This window comes from Brachyhypopomus gauderio, chromosome 17 (assembly GCF_052324685.1).
Source record: "Brachyhypopomus gauderio isolate BG-103 chromosome 17, BGAUD_0.2, whole genome shotgun sequence".
NCBI classification, from domain to species: Eukaryota; Metazoa; Chordata; class Actinopteri; order Gymnotiformes; family Hypopomidae; genus Brachyhypopomus; species Brachyhypopomus gauderio.
The window spans coordinates 6,824,145-6,842,699 of NC_135227.1; the positions used below are offsets into that span (position 1 = coordinate 6,824,145).

Genomic DNA, 18,555 nt, shown 5'->3' on the forward strand with positions numbered 1-18,555 from the left:
AGCCATCTGTGGGCCTGGCCAGTGTGTATCAGTGCAGACGGGCTACACCTGCTATTGTGATCCAGGCTACAAAATCAATGCTCTTCAGACAACCTGCATTGGTAAGGGTATGGATTCCCTTTGTGAGTGTTTGTTAGAATAGGACACATTGTGGGGTAAGAGAGGGTAGAGATCATGTGATGTCTAACTATGGAGCTGACTCCATTCTGACGCACTGCCCCAGTGCTGTCATATGTGACATCATACAGTGCTCAGGATCTGTTGTCACAACGGGATTTCTGCTTTATGGATCATCCCAGAGGGAGTAGTTACTCTGGACATCTGCTGGAGCAGCATCATGCATATCCAGTTCAATTCAGTTGACACTTGTTTCATTCCTTTCTTTTTGCAGAGCTCTCAAGCAAAACACTCAACTATATCTTTTTACAAGTAGTGTAGTCTAAATGTGATGATGCATTACGAACAGATATAATAGGGACAGTGATCTAGTACTTTGTACCGTGACTAATCCAGTTTGTTTGTTGTGCTGTTTAGATGTTAATGAGTGTGAAGATGACCCTTGTGAGGGGAAGGGCCACTGTGTGAACACCTTTGGCTCATATACCTGCCAGTGTTTCTCAGGCTTTAGCCTGGTCATGACACACAACAGGAAGTCATGTCAAGGTGAGCAAACCATGGGCTGTCTGGCTGCTGAAGTTCTTAGGAATAAATAAACTACTACTTCATGACAAAGTAGTTTGTCATGTCTTTATGACAAACAAAGCTACATCTCAAAAATTTGTCTTGCATTTCACTATGATTTTTCACCCTAAATACTTTTAAATATATTTTTCTAAAACCGTGTTGTTATGCCCTGATGTTTCACAGCTTTGCATGCCAAAGAAATAAACACTACCTTTACATGTTTTATGGTGACAACAGCATCAATCTCTAGTAGTTCACTGCCTTCTCCAACTTAAACTTCTAAAGCGCAACATTAATAAGTTCTCTCTGTTCTGTGCTGTAAGACATAAACGAATGTGCCATGGGCAACAAATGTCCCGGTGGCCTCTGTATCAACACTGAGGGATCCTTCACCTGTGAGTGCAAAACCGGTTTCAGCAAGACCCGGAGAGGGCAGTGTGAAGGTAAGGCCATGTCTTCACATAACAGGAACATTACATGTGTTTATTTCATTATATTACTATATTATGTTATGTTGAAACACATGTTTACTTGAAACAGTGGAATATAACTATGGTTTTTTAGAGTATGAGTTGGCTATGATTATGATGAACAATGTTTATTAGGGATAATGTTCTCTACAGCCCGACATTCAAATTTACAAGCTTGTTAACACGTTTATTTGCTGTCTGGGATTTCTCTGTAATCTAATGACAGAACATTGCATTTTTCCCCCAATCCTAAACTGAAGGAGAAATGAGGTATTTGTTTAGTAACTTGCTGTTTATGTTTTTGGTATATTTGTCGTCCTGTGTTGTGTTTGAGATAATGGTGCCCACGGTCCATTTATATTGTGCATGTTTTTAGTACTCCTTATTCATGGGTTCTGTTTCTTCCCTGTTATATCACTGTTTATAACAACTGAGTAAAACCCCCACACGCCCAGTTAGCTTGTCCAACCCAGTGGAGCGGTCGAACGCTTGCTTGTTGAAATGGCGTTTGTTTGTCTCTCCCTCTGTCTCAGATGTGGATGAATGCCGCGTCCCCAGTATCTGTCCCAGTGGCAGATGTGTGAACACTCATGGCTCCTACCAGTGCCAAGCCTGTGGCACTGGCTTCAGGCCTGCCGGTGGGAGATGTCTGGGTAAGAGCTCTGGGAGGCCCCATCTGGAAATCACCACTGCCATGGTGTGGGTTTTCCGTATTTCATTTTATGATTGTGTAATAATAATATTCCCTTAGTCTGGCAAAGACTGGAAATGTAGACTTAGTTTTGGCAGTGTTCGGAATGACTTAAGGAGACATGGCGACAGTGTATGCCCCTCTGAAAGTGTCGACAGTTCCAGATATTTTTCAGGATAGCCATGGGGCCCGAGTAGACTGGGAAGTTGATTTGATTTTGTTCACGTGGTTTCATTTTAATAATTGAACCCTTAAGGATAATTTAACACCGAAGCAAAGTTTTTGGCACTTGGGTTCAAACTCAGTAACCCCTTTAACCTGTGACATTTTCAGACATGATCTTATATCAGATGAAATGGATGGTAAATTAAGGGAAACATTTCAATGCACTGTAAAGCCTCTCTTATTGGCCAGTTATGAATTGTGGTAAGCGGCTAAACCGCTTTATTGGGACCTTTCTAGCGAGGTTAACTCACGGGTGTCCCCACCAGGCACATTCTCAACTCCTCTCGTCATGCTCTGTTCTCTCAACCCTCTGTACGTTCTCGTGACTCAAGCGTTTGTTATCTAACGTCTCTCCACTCTTTCTCCAGCAAGTTTGATCCCTAGAGACACGGCCGCGCCGTAGACACACTGTCCTGTTGTTGCCGATCTTCAGCTGCCGTAAAAAGATTGTTTGCAATACCTCAAATTGGGAGAGTCATAATATTTTGCCTTGGCCACAGCCTTGAACAAACAGTGTATTATTTTTGGATGGTTGTGGCCGGTGTAGCCAAGACCAAAGGGGATAGGCTGTTTATTAGGGGTTCTCCGTTTGAGGACGGAAAAGGAGGACAAAGACGCAGTACTCAGGGAAGAGGTCATCAGATTGCCTTCTACTCCCTAAGATTAATCTCTGCTAAGGAGCTCAGTGCTGACTGCTTTGAGAAATGCTAGCTATGACCCTAGCTGATCTGATATTCTAATATTTGTCACAGTTTCTTGGAAGATTATGAAAGTGCTTACACATGCATTCACATGTAAATTCAGTGGTAATCCTCTGCCTTTCATAGATGTATACAGATGGCAGGTTGGTGCATAAGAGTACTTAGGAAAAGCAGTTTACCTTCCTATAGTTTTACCTTCACTGGCATTCGTCAGGTCTTTGGCAGTTGATCAGCTGTCAATCAGGAGTGCTTTGGCAACGAACATTTTACAAGTCGTGCCAATTCAGGTAAAATAATTACAATGGACCTGCAATACAAAGAAGACATTTTTCTCTTCATGAGAAAAATAAGACTTCAGAGACCTAGTTTCCACAATGTTCAGTGGGTCCTGAGGTCTCATGCTACGTGTGAGTATAGTTTGCTGCCACACAAAGCCCTTCTTGATTTAAATAGAGTTCAGGTTTCTGTTACTGTTTTGGCATGTTACCGAGTGTTTGGAGCAGGAACGTGTGTTCTGCTGTGTTCATTTTGGAAGAACGTTGTGTGTTCTAAAGCAAATTAGTGCTGTTGTAATTTGATAGCTACATTTATACAGTGTCAAACGCAATGTGAAAATTATATACATTGGCATTTTCATTAAAATGTATGTTAATTGCACATTTATGCCACAGCTAGATACAGGATTTCCTAATATCATAGGAAAGTACTGTGGAGAAGTGTCACTTCTTACTATCTTCTCCCTCTTTGAAGTGGCACATGAGGGAAAGGTAGGTTGAACAGAGTTCACCCTGTAGTCCCTGACTCGCGTCCTACGTGGCTGTCCCTCACGAGGGGGAGGCTTACTGAACAAGCCTTCTAGCTTTCTAGCTGCCTGCAAGGAGTATGTCAGTAATGTTCCTTTTTTTCCCCATCATTGACTTAGTCAATTGCCTGTAGCACAGTAGTTAGTAGCCAATTGGCTGGTTGGTGGATAAGGCTGATTGACAGTGTGATAGAGAAAGCAGTGGAGCTTTCCTTTCAGGCCTTATCGGGGAGGACTCTGAGTAATGTGGGGAGATAGCAGAAACAAAGCATTGTGGGATGCCGACAGACGTCTGGCAGGCGAAGGGGCAGTGTACACAAAGCTCTGCTTGTGCCCACTCCACTCACTGACTCCAGTGGCCTTACTATGCTAAAAACCTGGACAGATTACAGAAGACACTGGATAAATTCACTGACACTGTAATACAATGGGCCTGACACTGCAATACAAAAACAGTATTTCTAACCTTTTAGATTTTGCCAAAAACAAAAATTCTTTCCCATGATTATACCGATGAAGAGATCTTATTTTGAATACATTTTTGATGCAGGCAGGAACTGCTGGACAATTAACTTTAGAATTACCTTTACCTGCTTTAGAATGACCAGGTCTTAGTTTAACAGACTGGACTTTTTCCCTGTTGTGACACCTCTCTTACACACGTCTCTATCCTGCTTTTTTAACAATCACATTCTTTGTCCTCTTTTCTGTTTCAGACATTAATGAGTGTCAGACCGTTGGCGTGTGTGCCAATGGTCAGTGTGTGAACACAGAGGGTTCCTTCACTTGTACTTGCAACCATGGTTACCAAACATCCCCTCACAACAACAGCTGCCAAGGTATATATAGCAAGCACAGTGTTGTACACTCCTACTTACACATTATTAATTTTCTCAGCACTCACAGTGCCAGTGCCTCTCTTCCAGATGTTAACGAGTGCCTGCTCCCAGACTCCTGCGTTCATGGTACATGCATTAATGTGCCGGGCTCCCACAGGTGCAGCTGTAACACAGGCTACCAACCCAGCTCTGATGGCAAAGCTTGTGAGGGTATGTGCAGTAAGGTTTAGGATTCAGTGCACTGTAGAGATCTGTTCTAAAGTCACACATGCAGAGCTATGGACAATACCTTTCCTCAGTCTGGGGCCATTTCATCTGTGATGTAAAACCTGTTTATAGAGGTTTATTACACTGATATGTAAATTATAATTTGTGTTTAGTATTATGAGTCACTGTACACTCCTTTCTCTAACCAAGGAAAGCGTAGAGCTTCTATGGACTGGAAATAACGATATTTAATGAGAGGATTTCTGGGATACGTTATATATTATCACATTACTATAAAAAACTAACGTGTCAATAATGATAGTAAGGACACAGCACAATAGTGAAAGGTTATGTGTCTTTTCCAGATGTGGATGAGTGTGCTTTGACCAGCCTGTGCGTGGTAGGAGTGTGTGCTAACACGGTCGGCTCCTTCACTTGTACTCAGTGTGAAGCTGGATACACACTCTCTCAAGACAGACAGAGGTGTGAAGGTATGTGAAGCCCTAGGCACTCAAACCTACATGTTCTGTTTAGCAGTTGCATTAGGTTTTAGAGATTTTATAAGATCTACATTTAAATTCTCTCAATCCATGCTTTTCTCACAGATATCAATGAGTGCCTATCGCTGTCCATGTGCCCAAATGGTATCTGTTTGAACTCAGAGGGATCCTTTTCCTGTTTCAACTGCCCCATTGGGTATACTGTCTCATCAGATGGAGAGCTATGTGAAGGTATATGATCATTCTTCTTCTTCATTAGCTGGTAGGCATAGCCACTCTTGTAGATGATTTCACAAAGGAGGGACTATTCAGAACAGCAACAGCAACGGGGCGTCACCTTGGTAAATCCCACACCCGATGGTGACTCGTACTATTGGCGGAAAGTTGGCCTTCAGGGTCGTCTACCAAAGTCCCACTTTGTTTTTGATGAAGGCCCTCAGAGCCCTGTTGATGTTATACAGCCTTAGGTATGTGCAGAGGCAGCTTATTGGATGGATGGGGCTGCCCGCTTTCTGGGCGTCCTTCAGGATCAGGTTAACTGTTCAGGGTGGGTTCCATCTGTTAACAGCTGGTTCATTTGTGCTGCCGGTCCATTTGCACTCCAGCCCCAGGCAGGACCATGTCAGGGCCTGGGGTCGTGTCCAACTCTGCATTACTAGAAGCTCTTTCTCCATCTGCTATGTGATGGTTACTGGATCCTGTTCAGGGAGGTTGCTGCGCTTTCTGGTTCAATAACCACTGTGTGTTGCTGCGTGATGCTTTTCCAGCTTTGGTGGGTCTGTTCTGATGCTGTTCCTCTTCCTGTTTATTCTTCTGGCTTTTCCTTCTCTTATGTACCTCACCAGGCAGTCAGCCAGAGTCATTAAACATTGCGTGTATTCAAGGCATCAGGTGTGGCAAGTTTGTTGTATTTCTCAGGTACCTTGGTTCTTGGTTCTGAATGTTGGGGTGTGGAAATAATGATGATGATATTCCCTCTCTGATCTGTTGTCATGGCTCCCCCTTGCCATAGCATTTGTGATGTACCTCGTCAGTCTTTTGTTGTGATAGCAGTCGATTTTTGCCACCCCTGGTCTAGACGCTGGGTATCAAAGCATTCATAGTTCGCACACCCTCTGCATACACCCTCTCACAGTGGGGTTACTTTGGGTAGTAGGATCTCTGTTCTCCTCTCCTGAGTGTCTCTGTGAGTGTGCTGTAATTGTTCCATTAGCCCACGTTTCATCAGACTGCCTGAATCTGACATGGACCTGGACCACATCCAAGCCGGCGTCACACTCTTGTCTTTGACTCTCATTGTTAATGAAGTAGCCATAAGTGTCCTTGCTAAAGGGACCACACCCTGGTCAGGATTTGAACCCTTAACATCCTGTGTTAATCTAGTTGTCCTTCTATTTGTTAGGCATTGTATGGCATATTATTTATAAACAGTGATTTTTCTGATGACCTTTTGTTTTAAAAATAAAAATAAGGGAATTGGAAATGGATCACTTCTACTTACAAAGTGAACTTGTACCGCGAGGTGAAGGGAGTTGAGACCGTAATTTTAGAGACAACGTGTGTTTAATATGACAAAAACACGTAACAAAAGGAACTGGGTCCAGACAACGACAAAGAACATGATACAGACGCACACCTAAATACACAGATGTTAACAACATACTGTACACATGTAACACATAACACTAACAAGACAAGGAACAGGTTAAATGAGCAACACGCATACACAGATGAACGTATGTGCACACACAGACACACAGACACAGATGGTCTTTCATACACAGATGAGCCTGCGGGAGAAGTTGTGGACGGACCGTGTCAGAACTTTTTTGTATTCCTCTGTTTAAGAACAGTAAAATGAGATACAATACTTTGAATGATCTTTATCTTTTTATCTTTAAAGTATAAAACCAAAAACGAGTTATATTTAACTATAATTAAAGTAAACCATTTGGTTATCCTAAAGTTTAATATGAAAAATTGTCTGTCTGTTTAAAAATGTATGAAATTGTTAATATGGTAACAATACATTAAGAGACAAATTTGATGTATGAGATTTCTGAAGACCACCTTGATTCAGCTGGACACTGCTGCATACACCATTGTTCTCACCTTTATTATCTTACCTTTATTTCAGATATTGATGAATGCGCATCACCTACTACCTGTCCCCAGGGAACATGCACTAACACAAAGGGTTCCTACACCTGCACTATATGTAACACTGGATACAGGTTATCGGATGATGGGAGCCACTGTGAAGGTGAGCCTTAAGAAATCAATGAGACAAGGAGGAGAGGGAGTAGGAGAGAAGGAGAAAAGGGAAGATGTGCTGTGTTTTGGAGTCAGCCATGCCTGTAATCATTTAGTATCTCCTCTCCAGGTTATTACTCAGAGAACTGAATGGGGGCCAGGGTATAAAACAGGATTTCTTTCAGACACCATGATGTTTCTGGTTATCGAAATGTAAGAAAATTAATTGAATTCGAAAGGCAATTTCAAGAGTCTGCAAATAATCTGAACCAAACAATTTTTGGTTCCTACACTGCACAAAGGTTTATTTCAACTAAAGCAGTATATGTTGGACATATGCCATAGACTGCTGTCATTTGTGGTTAAGATATGAGTGTGTATATGGGGAGTCAGGTTGTCTACTAAGGATTTAGACACCGTATCAAGCTGCTGACGCTCGGAGTGCAGGGGTAGGGGCAATTAATGTGCACTGGCCTTTGTAGGAAACTGTATTACTGAACCCTGACAGCACATCTGTAAATACTGTCTTAGAAAGTATTAAGTACTGAACAACAAAAGACTTGTCTGAGCTAAGACGCTATATTCAGGCATAACATCACTGTTGTTTCTGAAAACTGTTCTCTTTGGCACTGTCCTGTGGAATGCTGTACCAAAAAGATGACATCGACCACATAAAAGAATGATGTCAACTTTGTGATAAAACCAGTTCCAATGAAATTACACTCGGGTGAACTTGAACCCAATTGGTATATTCAATTTTTTAATGCTGTACAGTCAGACAGACTTATGAAAATCATCGCTTGATATGACACACAGAATTAATCTTTGACCATCTTTGACAGTCTTTGACCATGTGCAGAGTGGTGCTTATCTAACTGCGTGACCTAATGAGCCTCTCGACCAGATGTATTTGGTTATTGAAAGATTTTGTATGGATGTCCATGAAGCTTTCACTGAATTTAAAAGAATAAGCTTGGTTGTGCAAGCACTTGGTCATGAGGCAGACGAACGTCACTCTGTAGTGTGTCCGTTCCCTTAGTGCCACGTGAGGCATGCTGCGACTATGGCCTGGGTATCACAACATCTTAATCAACAGATCTCAGATCAAATCCAGTGATTGGTTTCACCTTGGCACACCACTGGACAGTTATATCAGTTGTACATTAGAGCCTGTCTATCTGTTGTATCTGCAGATATTAATCTTGCTTGTCTACTAAGTGATTAATGACCACATCTGGCCTTCCTTCCCCTTTCTCACACTCCCTGTGTTTTTGGGCCCTTGTCTGGTGTCGGGGAGTCTCATGGCTCCATGTTCCACCCTGCACTTCATCTATCCATCTTACGTCTAGGTGTCATTTATGCGTTTCTGCTTTAGGATAAATTGTTCTCCGTTCCGTTTCTGTCCTCTTGCCCGGAGCTGGATGGGTCTGCAGTGGTGTGTGCCCAGGCCAGCTGTGCAGCTGCTCCCCAGGCCCCTGCTCGTGTAGCCGTTGCTGGTCTGGCTCTACGCTGTCAGCGGCGCACAAGAACACGGTGACACGGACCGGGAGATGTAGATGGAGGAAGGGAGAGATGAGGAAACTAAAAGAAAGATGTGTGTGTGTGTGTGTGTGTGTGTGTGTGTGTGTGTGTGTGTGTGTGTGTGTGTGTGTGTGTGTGTTGCTTACATGTACAACTATTGACATTTTGTATCAAACAATATATGTTCAGATGGTTGGGATGTCTGAGAAGGATGAGGGTAAGAAATTTGCAGCTTAAGCTTAGCGCCAGCCCTCCGAGGGTTTGTTGATACAGTCATTACAAGCACATGTAATAGCTTGCTGTTTTGGATGGACTTACCCTGCCTGCATACCTTGTCTCCTGTCTCCTCCTCATCAACAGCTCTGTCAGTACAGGTTAGTAGTGTTGGAGCTCATTCTCTGTCAGTACAGGTTAATGTGGGAGCTGGTTCTGTCAGTACGAGTTAATAACATGGGTGCTGGTCCCTGTTGGTTCGGGATAGTAATGTTGGAGCTGGTTCTCTGTCAGTACAGGTTAATAATGTGGGAGCTGGTTCTCTGTCAGTACAGGTTAATAATATCAAAGCCGGTTCTGTCAGTACGGGTTAATTATGTGGGAGGCTGTTCTCTGTCAGAACGGGTTAATAATGTGGGAGGCTGTTCTCTGTCAGTAGGCTACGGGTTAATAATGTGGGAGGCTGTTCTCTGTCAGTATGGGTTACTAATGTGGGAGGCTGTTCTCTGTCAGTATGGGTTAATAATGTGGGAGGCTGTTCTCTGTCAGTATGGGTTAATAATGTGGGAGGCTGTTCTCTGTCAGTATGGGTTACTAATGTCGGAGACTGTTCTCTGTCAGTATGGGTTAATAATGTGGGAGGCTGTTCTCTGTCAGTACGGGTTAATAATGTTGGAGCTGGTTCTCTGTCAGTACGGGTTAATAATGTGGGAGACTGTTCTCTGTCAGTATGGGTTAATAATGTGGGAGGCTGTTCTCTGTCAGTATGGGTTAATAATGTCGGAGCCCATTCTCTCTCAGTACGGGTTAATAATGTGGAAGCCCGTTCTCTGTCAGTACGGGGAGCCTGTTCTCTGCGGCCTAAATGCTGGCCAGTGGAGCTCGGCTAATTCACCGTGGTATGCGGCCCGTTTTGCTCGGTTATCAGCAGATGCTTTCTTCCTGTGTCCAACAGGGAGATGTTTGGAATTATTGTGCATTTTCATTGAGAAGTGAGGAAGTATTGATGGTGCCTAAATAAATAACTGGAAATTGTTGTAAGGCAGCAGGAGGCCGTAAAATGCAGACCACCAAGGTTTCCTCTTTTTGATCAGTTCTGTTATTAGCCTACGGGAGATGTTTTTGCCTTCTCCACTCTGGTGACATCACTTTTTGTTCGGCGGTGTGTTTCAGATATCGATGAGTGTGAGTCTCCTGAAGTGTGTCCTCTCTCTGGCTGCACGAATACTGCTGGCTCCTACTCCTGCATGACCTGTGACCCCGGATTCATGCTCTCCGCCGACAGAAGCACATGTGAAGGTGGTTTGCTGTTGACTCTACACGCAAGCATTATGGAGCCTGAAAAATATAGTCAAACTCAGCTGTATAATTTATCGCAGGATTATACTGAATCTGTGTCCAAGATGTATTGTTTTAATATTATTTATCCATTTCACATTGCATTATACATGTGCATGTATGTTTTATTTACTACTGGTGTCCTACTGGTGTTTGTCAAATTGTCAGTCATTTGATTTAGTGCATGTGTTGCTGTTCTGTGTTATCTTTGCAGATATTGATGAATGTGAAGATATTTCAGCATGTCTGAATGGAGAGTGTACAAACACAGCAGGGTCTTACAGCTGTGGGTGTCCTACAGGCTTTGAGCTCATGGGCTCTAAGTGCAGAGGTGCTCCTTTAATATTGGATGATTATTTTTAGTGTAGTGGGTATGGTGTGTGGGTTAATGGGTGTGTGCCTCTCTCCATCTGAGGATCAGTTTGTGTGTGTGTGTGTGTGTGTGTGCCAACACTCATTACATGTTTGCCTTTAATGTTTTTAAAATGTGATGCATGTAATTGTGCATGTAAACGTGCAAATGAATATTCTAATACTACATGATGCATTGATTTTGCTGCTTTCTTTTGGTTAGTAAGTGGAAAGTGTTTGTAAGTTGCAGTGTTTTCTCTAATATTAATTGCTGTTGTTGTTGTTGTTGTTGTTGATCAGATGTGAACGAGTGCCTGTCCATGGACGTGTGTGGATTAGGAATGTGCCTGAACACTGAGGGCTCTTTTCTCTGCGTCTGTCCTGCCGGCTTTGCCCAAGGTCCTGCTGGAGTGGGCTGCCAGGGTAAGACAGACATGCAGATCTTTATAACCTCTACATACAACTCCACAATGTCATACTTCAGTGGTGAAACTGACAAATTACTGGAAGCTCATGACTTTCTGGACAGAAAATGCCTTTAACAGGAACAGGAACACAGCTGACACTAAATGCTAAGGTGCTTAAATAAGACAGATGACAAAGTTCAGAGCATTTTTTCATGTTTGCAGTAGCAATATTACTTATATAAATGAGTAATGTTGGTAGTATGTAGAGACATTGCCATCTGATTCACCGCTGGAAAAATGTGTTCAGTACAACAGATCTCTAGTTTAACTGATGAGAGCCAGCGTAATGAGTGCGTGCAGGGAGACGCAGGACAGAGTTGAGGCCAGGGCTCTCATTCAAGGTTGCAGAACTTGTACGTAAGCCACACCCTGCTCGCTGAAACAACCTTGCAGTGGAGACAAGCCAAGCATATCTACAGCACAAAGGGTCCAGCAGACTTAACCAGTCTTTGTGAAAGCACTACACAATCAAGATAATAGAAGGAGATCGGAGGGGAGGGGAGCGAAGGAGAAGAGAGGGAACGGGAAGAGAGGGGAGAGGTAGTGGAGGAGAGAGGGGGGGAGGAGAAGGGAGAGGAGGGGAGCGGAGGGGAGGAGATGTGTTGAGGGGAAGAGAGATGTGAAGAGGGCTTGCAGGCAGTATGTAATGTTTGAAACAGCATTCAAAAATTGTTTTGATAACAAGAGGATAACACTAAAAAATGCAGTGCAATGAGGAGATAATTACCCACATTAATCTGAAAAATATAACAGATAGGTAGAGAGAGAGAGAGAGAGAGAGAGTACTGAAGGATCAGATCCACTTTTTATTCCTAATGGGCCATAGTGGGACATCAGCGGTGCGTCCAAAGCATATAGAGAGGCTTCGCCCTGTGCACACCGTGCCATGTCTCTTACCCAGTAACATCTCTCACACGTGCTGTCGTTTCCCAGACCGCTCCCTATGAACCAGGCCCGACCCGCCATGCTGGGGAAGGCGGTAGGGACAGCACCAAGCAAAACATTTACCGTATCCTGAGGAATCTAGATGACCCTCTTGTCTAGACCTACAGTACATGAAATGCATGGAGAGTGCAGCTGTGAAGTTTGAAAGACTGAGACAGCTGCACTTAGCGTATGAATCATGCGAATGTAGTAAAGAAATGTGATTTTAAGTACTGAACAGTGAATTACAGAATGTGCGGATGCCTTTGACAGCTCTATGGTATGGGGGAGTAAACGTACTTTTAAGGACATGTAAGGTGTTCGCAGTTGAATACGTCTTGACCAGGCTTGTGCCTTCTGTTCACGCTGGCCAAAATAACCTCACCTCATTCCTAAATCATGGCAGGCAAACTTCATCCAATATTCTTAATATTGTGCACTGCCATTCAACCTACATAAAACACACACACACACACACACACACACACACACACACACACACGCGCGCGCACACACACACACACACCTCTGGCACACTGCCATGAAAAATATTGGGCTCTAATTACGCTATAAATCAGAGTGAGCGTATTTTCCTCCATCTGTGTGGGTACCCATGTATATGCAGTCAGTGACGGCAAGTTGCTAGCGTGGGACATGAGGGGATGAAGTGGTCTGGGTGTGGCTGGGTGAGGGTCTGTCTCTACCCTCCTCATGTGCGTGTTCACATCTGTGTGTGTGTGTGTGTGTGTGTGTGTGTGTGTGTGTGTGTGTGTGTGCGCGTGTGTGTGTGTGTGTGTGTGCGCGTGTGTGTGTGTGTGTGTGTGTGTGTGTGTGTGTGTGTGCATGCATGCTAAACTATTCTCCCCATCAATTTAGTTTGGTACCAAAAGCAACAGCTGCTTGTTCATTTATGTGTCACTGAACAATAGCATTTGTAAAATTAATTAATCTACACAGCGTGTGCTGTAAATGTGTAAATAGAACCTTAAATTATAGCCGACACAATAACAAGCCTCAAGGGATCTAATGTGTGTGTGTCCTACTGGGGGAACCAAAACATGATTACTGCCTTCAAGCATAACTTGTGGCCCTGTAATCCTTAAGATAATAACATTGATTTGATACTTGAAAACATTTCACTACTCATCCAAGCGGCTTTATTTGTTTATTGTATATAATGGGAAATTTGTGAGTGATGGGAAACTTATGAATGATGGGGAAATCTGTAAGTGAGGGAACTTCCCTGGCCCTCAGCTGAGATGAAGATTCCTCTCGGGTGTGTTGTGAAACATCTGGGTTATACCACATATGCTGTATCTGTGGCTTACTGCAATTAGATTATTCGATAATCCAGACAAAATAGACTTTGATTTTAGTTATTGAAGTAAATTAGCTAGTAACCTTGGTAATACATAAGTTGTACAGTATATGTCAGTTTTGTGCCCCTTTTTGCTGCTTTACATGTTTATTCTGCACACAGTGCTTAATTTGTGGATAATGCGCTCTGCTGGTTTCCTGAATCAGACCTTGGTGGAAGTAGAGGGTGGTCTACTGCCATAAGTCATGTCACACTGTGCAACCTCATGATTGAGTCAGTTAAGAGGCTTGTTGGTTATGTGGTAATGTAACATTACTCTTCGGTCCTTGTTTAATCAAGCATGTAGCTGTCATTATTAATTTTTTACTACTTGAGTTCATGCATTTCCTAGCCCATGAGCTCAGTATATCATAATTACTTATTTTTCTTGTTGCGTGCTTGGTGGGTGCAGTAACGTTGGCACTGTGACACTGGAATACAGCTTATGTTACTTATGTTTTTCTTTGGATGTGATCCATACATGGAAACTATTTACATTTAAATGCATTGAAAATATAATATCAAAATGTGTTAATGTGTACAGTTCATCTGTTTGACATGTGGCATGAATCATTTTTCCTTAACACCATGATATATGCTAAGGCAAGTTTTCCTGTTTTTGTCATTATTGATATTCAACTCATCAAGCTGTTTGACTACAGCGGCTCTAGTGTGTTATCTGTGATGGAGAACAGTGGGTCTAGTGCATTATCTGTGATGGAGAGCAGCAGCTCTAGTGCGTTATCTGTGATGGAGAGCAGTGGCTCTAGTGTGTTATCTGTGATGGAGAACAGTGGCTCTAGTGTGTTATCTGTGATGGAGAGCAGTGGGTCTAGTGCGTTATCTGTGATGGAGAGCAGCGGCTCTAGTACGTTATCTGTGATGGAGAGCAGCAGCTCTAGTGTGTTATCTGTGATGGAGAGCAGCAGCTCTAGTGTGTTATCTGTGATGGAGAGCAGCGGCTCTAATACGTTATCTGTGATGGAGAGCAGTGGCTCTAGTGCGTTATCTGTGATGGAGAACAGCGGCTCTAGTGCGTTATCTGTGATGGAGAGCAGCGGCTCTAGTACGTTATCTGTGATGGAGAGTAGTGGCTCTAGTGCGTTATCTGTGATGGAGAACAGCGGCTCTAGTGCGTTATCTGTGGTGGAGAGCAGTGGCTCTAGTGTGTTATCTGTGGTGGAGAGCAGTGGCTCTAGTGCGTTATCTGTGATGGAGAGCAGCGGCTCTAGTACGTTATCTGTGATGGAGAGCAGCAGCTCTAGTGCGTTATCTGTGATGGAGAGCAGCGGCTCTAGTACATTATCTGTGATGGAGAGTAGCAGCTCTAGTGTGTTATCTGTGATGGAGAGCAGCGGCTCTAGTACGTTATCTGTGATGGAGAGCAGCGGCTCTAGTGCGTTATCTGTGATGGAGAACAGCGGCTCTAGTGCGTTATCTGTGATGGAGAGCAGCGGCTCTAGTGTGTTATCTGTGATGGAGAGCAGCGGCTCTAGTGTGTTATCTGTGATGGAGAGCAGTAGCTCTAGTGCGTTATCTGTGATGGAGAGCAATGGCTCTAGTGTGTTATCTGTGATGGAGAGCAGCGGCTCTAGTGTGTTATCTGCAATGGAGAGCAGCGGCTCTAGTGTGTTATCTACAATGGAGAGCAGTGGCTACCCAGAATGCATCCTTCAACCACAGAGCCATTACCACTGACAACTCTGTAATATTCAGCAAAGAAATATTTTCTTTGTACATTAATCTTCATCCTTCCCCCTGTCTTCCTGTCCTTTTAGATGTGGACGAGTGTGCTGAAGCAGCCACGTGTTTGAACGGCCAGTGCACGAACACACAGGGCTCGTACAAGTGTCTGTGTGACTCAGGGTATAAGTTCTCCACGGACACCAGAGACTGTGAGGGTGAGTCTGTCTGCTCCGCATGTATATATTTGTGGAACAGCACCCCAAGAGAGTGGTTTGAAAGCCCAGATGTGCTATTTAAAGCCTGCCATCTGTGTGTGTGTGTGTGTGTGTGTGTGTGTGTGTGTGTGTGTGTGTGTGTGTGTGTGTGTGTGTGTGTGTGTGTGTGTGTGTGTGTGTGTGTGTGTGTGTGTGTGTGTGTCTAGATCTGGATGAGTGTAAGGAGTATAGTGATGCATGTGGGACATGGAACTGTGAGAACACACTGGGATCATACCGCTGCTTCATGGGCTGCCAGTCAGGCTTCTATGGAGAGGAGAACAAAGACTGTGGTAAGTGTTTGTAGTCCCACCACATTAATAACCTTCACAACCACCCTGCAGCTTTTTACTGAAGGACTTGGGGAACAAACACTCTCTCTCTCTCACACACACACACACACACACACACACACACACACACACACACACACACACACACACACACACACACACACACGCTCCTGCTGAGCCCCGAGTGTATCAAATGGCATCAGGTGTACTCAATCCTTTCATGTAGGGGAAAGACAGGGGTAGAAAACAGCTCGGAAAACAAGCGGTTTTGTGCTCTCACCGCTCTTTGTCATTGGAAGCGGCCGTCTCGGGACCGCCTAGGGGCCAGTGTGTGCTGCTGCCACACTTAGGTGTGGCGGGGAGATAGACGAAGTGTAACATGGGTGTTGTAGTTCCTTACTTTGCATGAGGACCAGCCTTGACCAGAACCCGGTGTTCTTTCTCTCAGAGAAGAGCATCTGGTTTGGTGGCTCTACCGCACATTCTGAGCTCAAGAGCACAAGATGCAGTCTCTCACACGGTAGATGCAGTTTGTTTTCTTTTGCAGTGCAGGGGATTCAAACTTTTGGGGGGTTTTTTTGCCATTGGCATGTCTCTTCCAGGGGACGTTAGGTAACTCTGTGAACATGTGTGCTGCCTTCTAATTTCACAACATTCTGTATTTCCCTCTGTGGGTATGAGGACTTTGTGAATAAATAGATGAAAATATGGTTGCAAATATTATTCATATAGCTCTGTGTTTACAAATGAATAACCAAGCTTTCTACAGTTTATATGTTTATAAAGTCAAGTGTTTTTGCAGAAGTATATAAGCATGTAATGTTTTCATAAGCTTATCAAGATTTGGCTTTTTAAAATGTGGTTCGACTTTAAAGTCTTATTCTTTTTCGCAGCGTATATCAAAGGTTTTGAGACATTCCTTAAGTTTGTATAAACAGTGACATTGATTTTGCCTTGTTTCTCTCTCTGGGTTTGGAACTTTCAAATGCACAGCACAGGAGAATAACAGGGTGAATATTGTGTCTTCAGAACTTTGGTCTGTATTGGCTCGCAGTTGGAGCTCTTTTGAAAAGTATTGAACACCACTGACATTACATTAGCACCAAACCCTGTGAATACACTGAACTGTATTGGGAGCCATGACAGCTCGACCCTGACCGGGCGCCAAGTCCTTCTCGTTGTGTCCTTTCCAGATTTGTACCAGTCTTTTTGTTGGATTTCATAACTGTCCATTAGTCATTTTAGACAGCGCATACCATGAGCGCTGAAAGTCAACTCCAGAAGATAAGCATCAGTTTGAACTTCTGAATTGTTCTCCAGAACTCTTATGTGTTTGTTTGTTGTGAGAGTTGCACATTTGGCGGTCTGTTTTCACCTTGGCCAGCCTCTGTAAACAACAGCTCAGACGTTCACCCACAGGGCACATTGTGTTCTGAGCAGCTGAGGCCAGCTCTCCAGCACGGACCCCTAGACAATGCTTACTTGTTCAACTTAATCTTGGGAATAACAAGCAAGGTGCATCCATCATCCCAATAAGGCATTAGAGCAGAGGTCTCCCACTCCTCCCATTTTCTCTGGGAAATATTTTCATCCACTTAGAAAAAAAATCATCAGCTATTTAGCATGTAGTGGTGTAATTGTGTAACCGTGTAATTTGATTGTTTCTTTAACGGACTGGAAGGGTGTATGTATGTTTTCTCTTTGGTCTCCAGTGGAGTCAGAGGTTGTCTTTGGCTCTGTTTGACCATAGTTGTTGAGTTATCATAAGACATCAGGATCTGTATGTGGTACAACACAAAGACTTAGTGAAAGTGTTAATGTGTAAAAGATACGCATGCACCATGCCCTGCCATATGAACCCTTGCCTCAGTCTTAGGAGACACTGTGATGACATGCCCATACTTGTGATAACATGCCCATACTTGTAATAACATGCCCATACTTTTGATGACATGCCCATACTTGTAATAACATGCCCATACTTGTGATAACATGCCCATACTTTTGATGACATGCCCACACTTGTGATAACATGCCCACATACAACAAAATGGAGGGTTATAAGAACTGAATGGCAATTATAAAGCTAAATGCTCATGTTCTCCTTCTTCTCCTTCTATTTTGTACATCACTGTTTTGGCAGTATGACAGTTGTGGCTATATATTCTAAATCTGTGAAATGCATGCACACACACACACATAGTTCTCCAGTATATTGTAAATAACTTTGGGTAAGTTGAGTAAACTGGTAAAACGTGTAAAAATCTCCTACTGATTTCCTAGACACATATATTATGATAAACTCATAATGTATAAACCCATATAGCCTGCGGTCCATTGTCAGTGATATTGCCATTTGTCCACATTTCTTGGAAGTCATAGTTGTGCTGCTTTGTATCATTGTTCCTCATGTCAGTGAGAGACCAGTTGTAGTAAGTTTTGGCTCTGGTTTCTCTCCTTTTGCCATGATATTTGATAGTCTGGTGCTATTGTGTCTCTTACTGAAGGGGAAGTTCTGCTTCTTTCATCTCTCAAAAAAAAAATGGATAAAAAGTGATTCTTTGATTATTTGATGTAGCAGCTGGACTCTCCTGTTACCTTCTCCTGGGGTCTCACAGCTGACCACTAGCAGTGCTGTTCAAAAGCCTACTTAAGCTCCTGACACGAGAGGAAATGTATTACACGTAGATATTAATGGCTTCTTGTCAGTTATGGCTAGGGTTTCCGTTAACATACCCCGAGGATTCAGCGACGAGACTGTGGATTTATAATGGCACTG

General features: G+C 43.4%; 1 protein-coding gene across 1 annotated transcript in view; it reads left to right on the top strand.

Annotated features, from left to right (window-relative positions):
* LOC143480151 (latent-transforming growth factor beta-binding protein 2-like) overlaps positions 1-18,555 on the top strand; it is a 92,435-nt gene that overhangs the window by 63,435 nt on the left and 10,445 nt on the right. Inside the window, exons 16-29 of the mRNA XM_076977645.1 lie at positions 1-101; positions 535-663; positions 1,008-1,127; positions 1,688-1,807; positions 4,290-4,412; positions 4,500-4,622; positions 4,985-5,110; positions 5,225-5,350; positions 7,257-7,382; positions 10,280-10,405; positions 10,659-10,775; positions 11,096-11,218; positions 15,322-15,444; positions 15,651-15,776. The exon at positions 1-101 is cut by the window's left edge and continues 25 nt beyond it. Of these exons, the coding sequence (XP_076833760.1) occupies positions 1-101; positions 535-663; positions 1,008-1,127; positions 1,688-1,807; positions 4,290-4,412; positions 4,500-4,622; positions 4,985-5,110; positions 5,225-5,350; positions 7,257-7,382; positions 10,280-10,405; positions 10,659-10,775; positions 11,096-11,218; positions 15,322-15,444; positions 15,651-15,776 (1,709 nt within the window). The remainder of the gene's footprint in view (positions 102-534; positions 664-1,007; positions 1,128-1,687; positions 1,808-4,289; positions 4,413-4,499; positions 4,623-4,984; positions 5,111-5,224; positions 5,351-7,256; positions 7,383-10,279; positions 10,406-10,658; positions 10,776-11,095; positions 11,219-15,321; positions 15,445-15,650; positions 15,777-18,555) is intronic.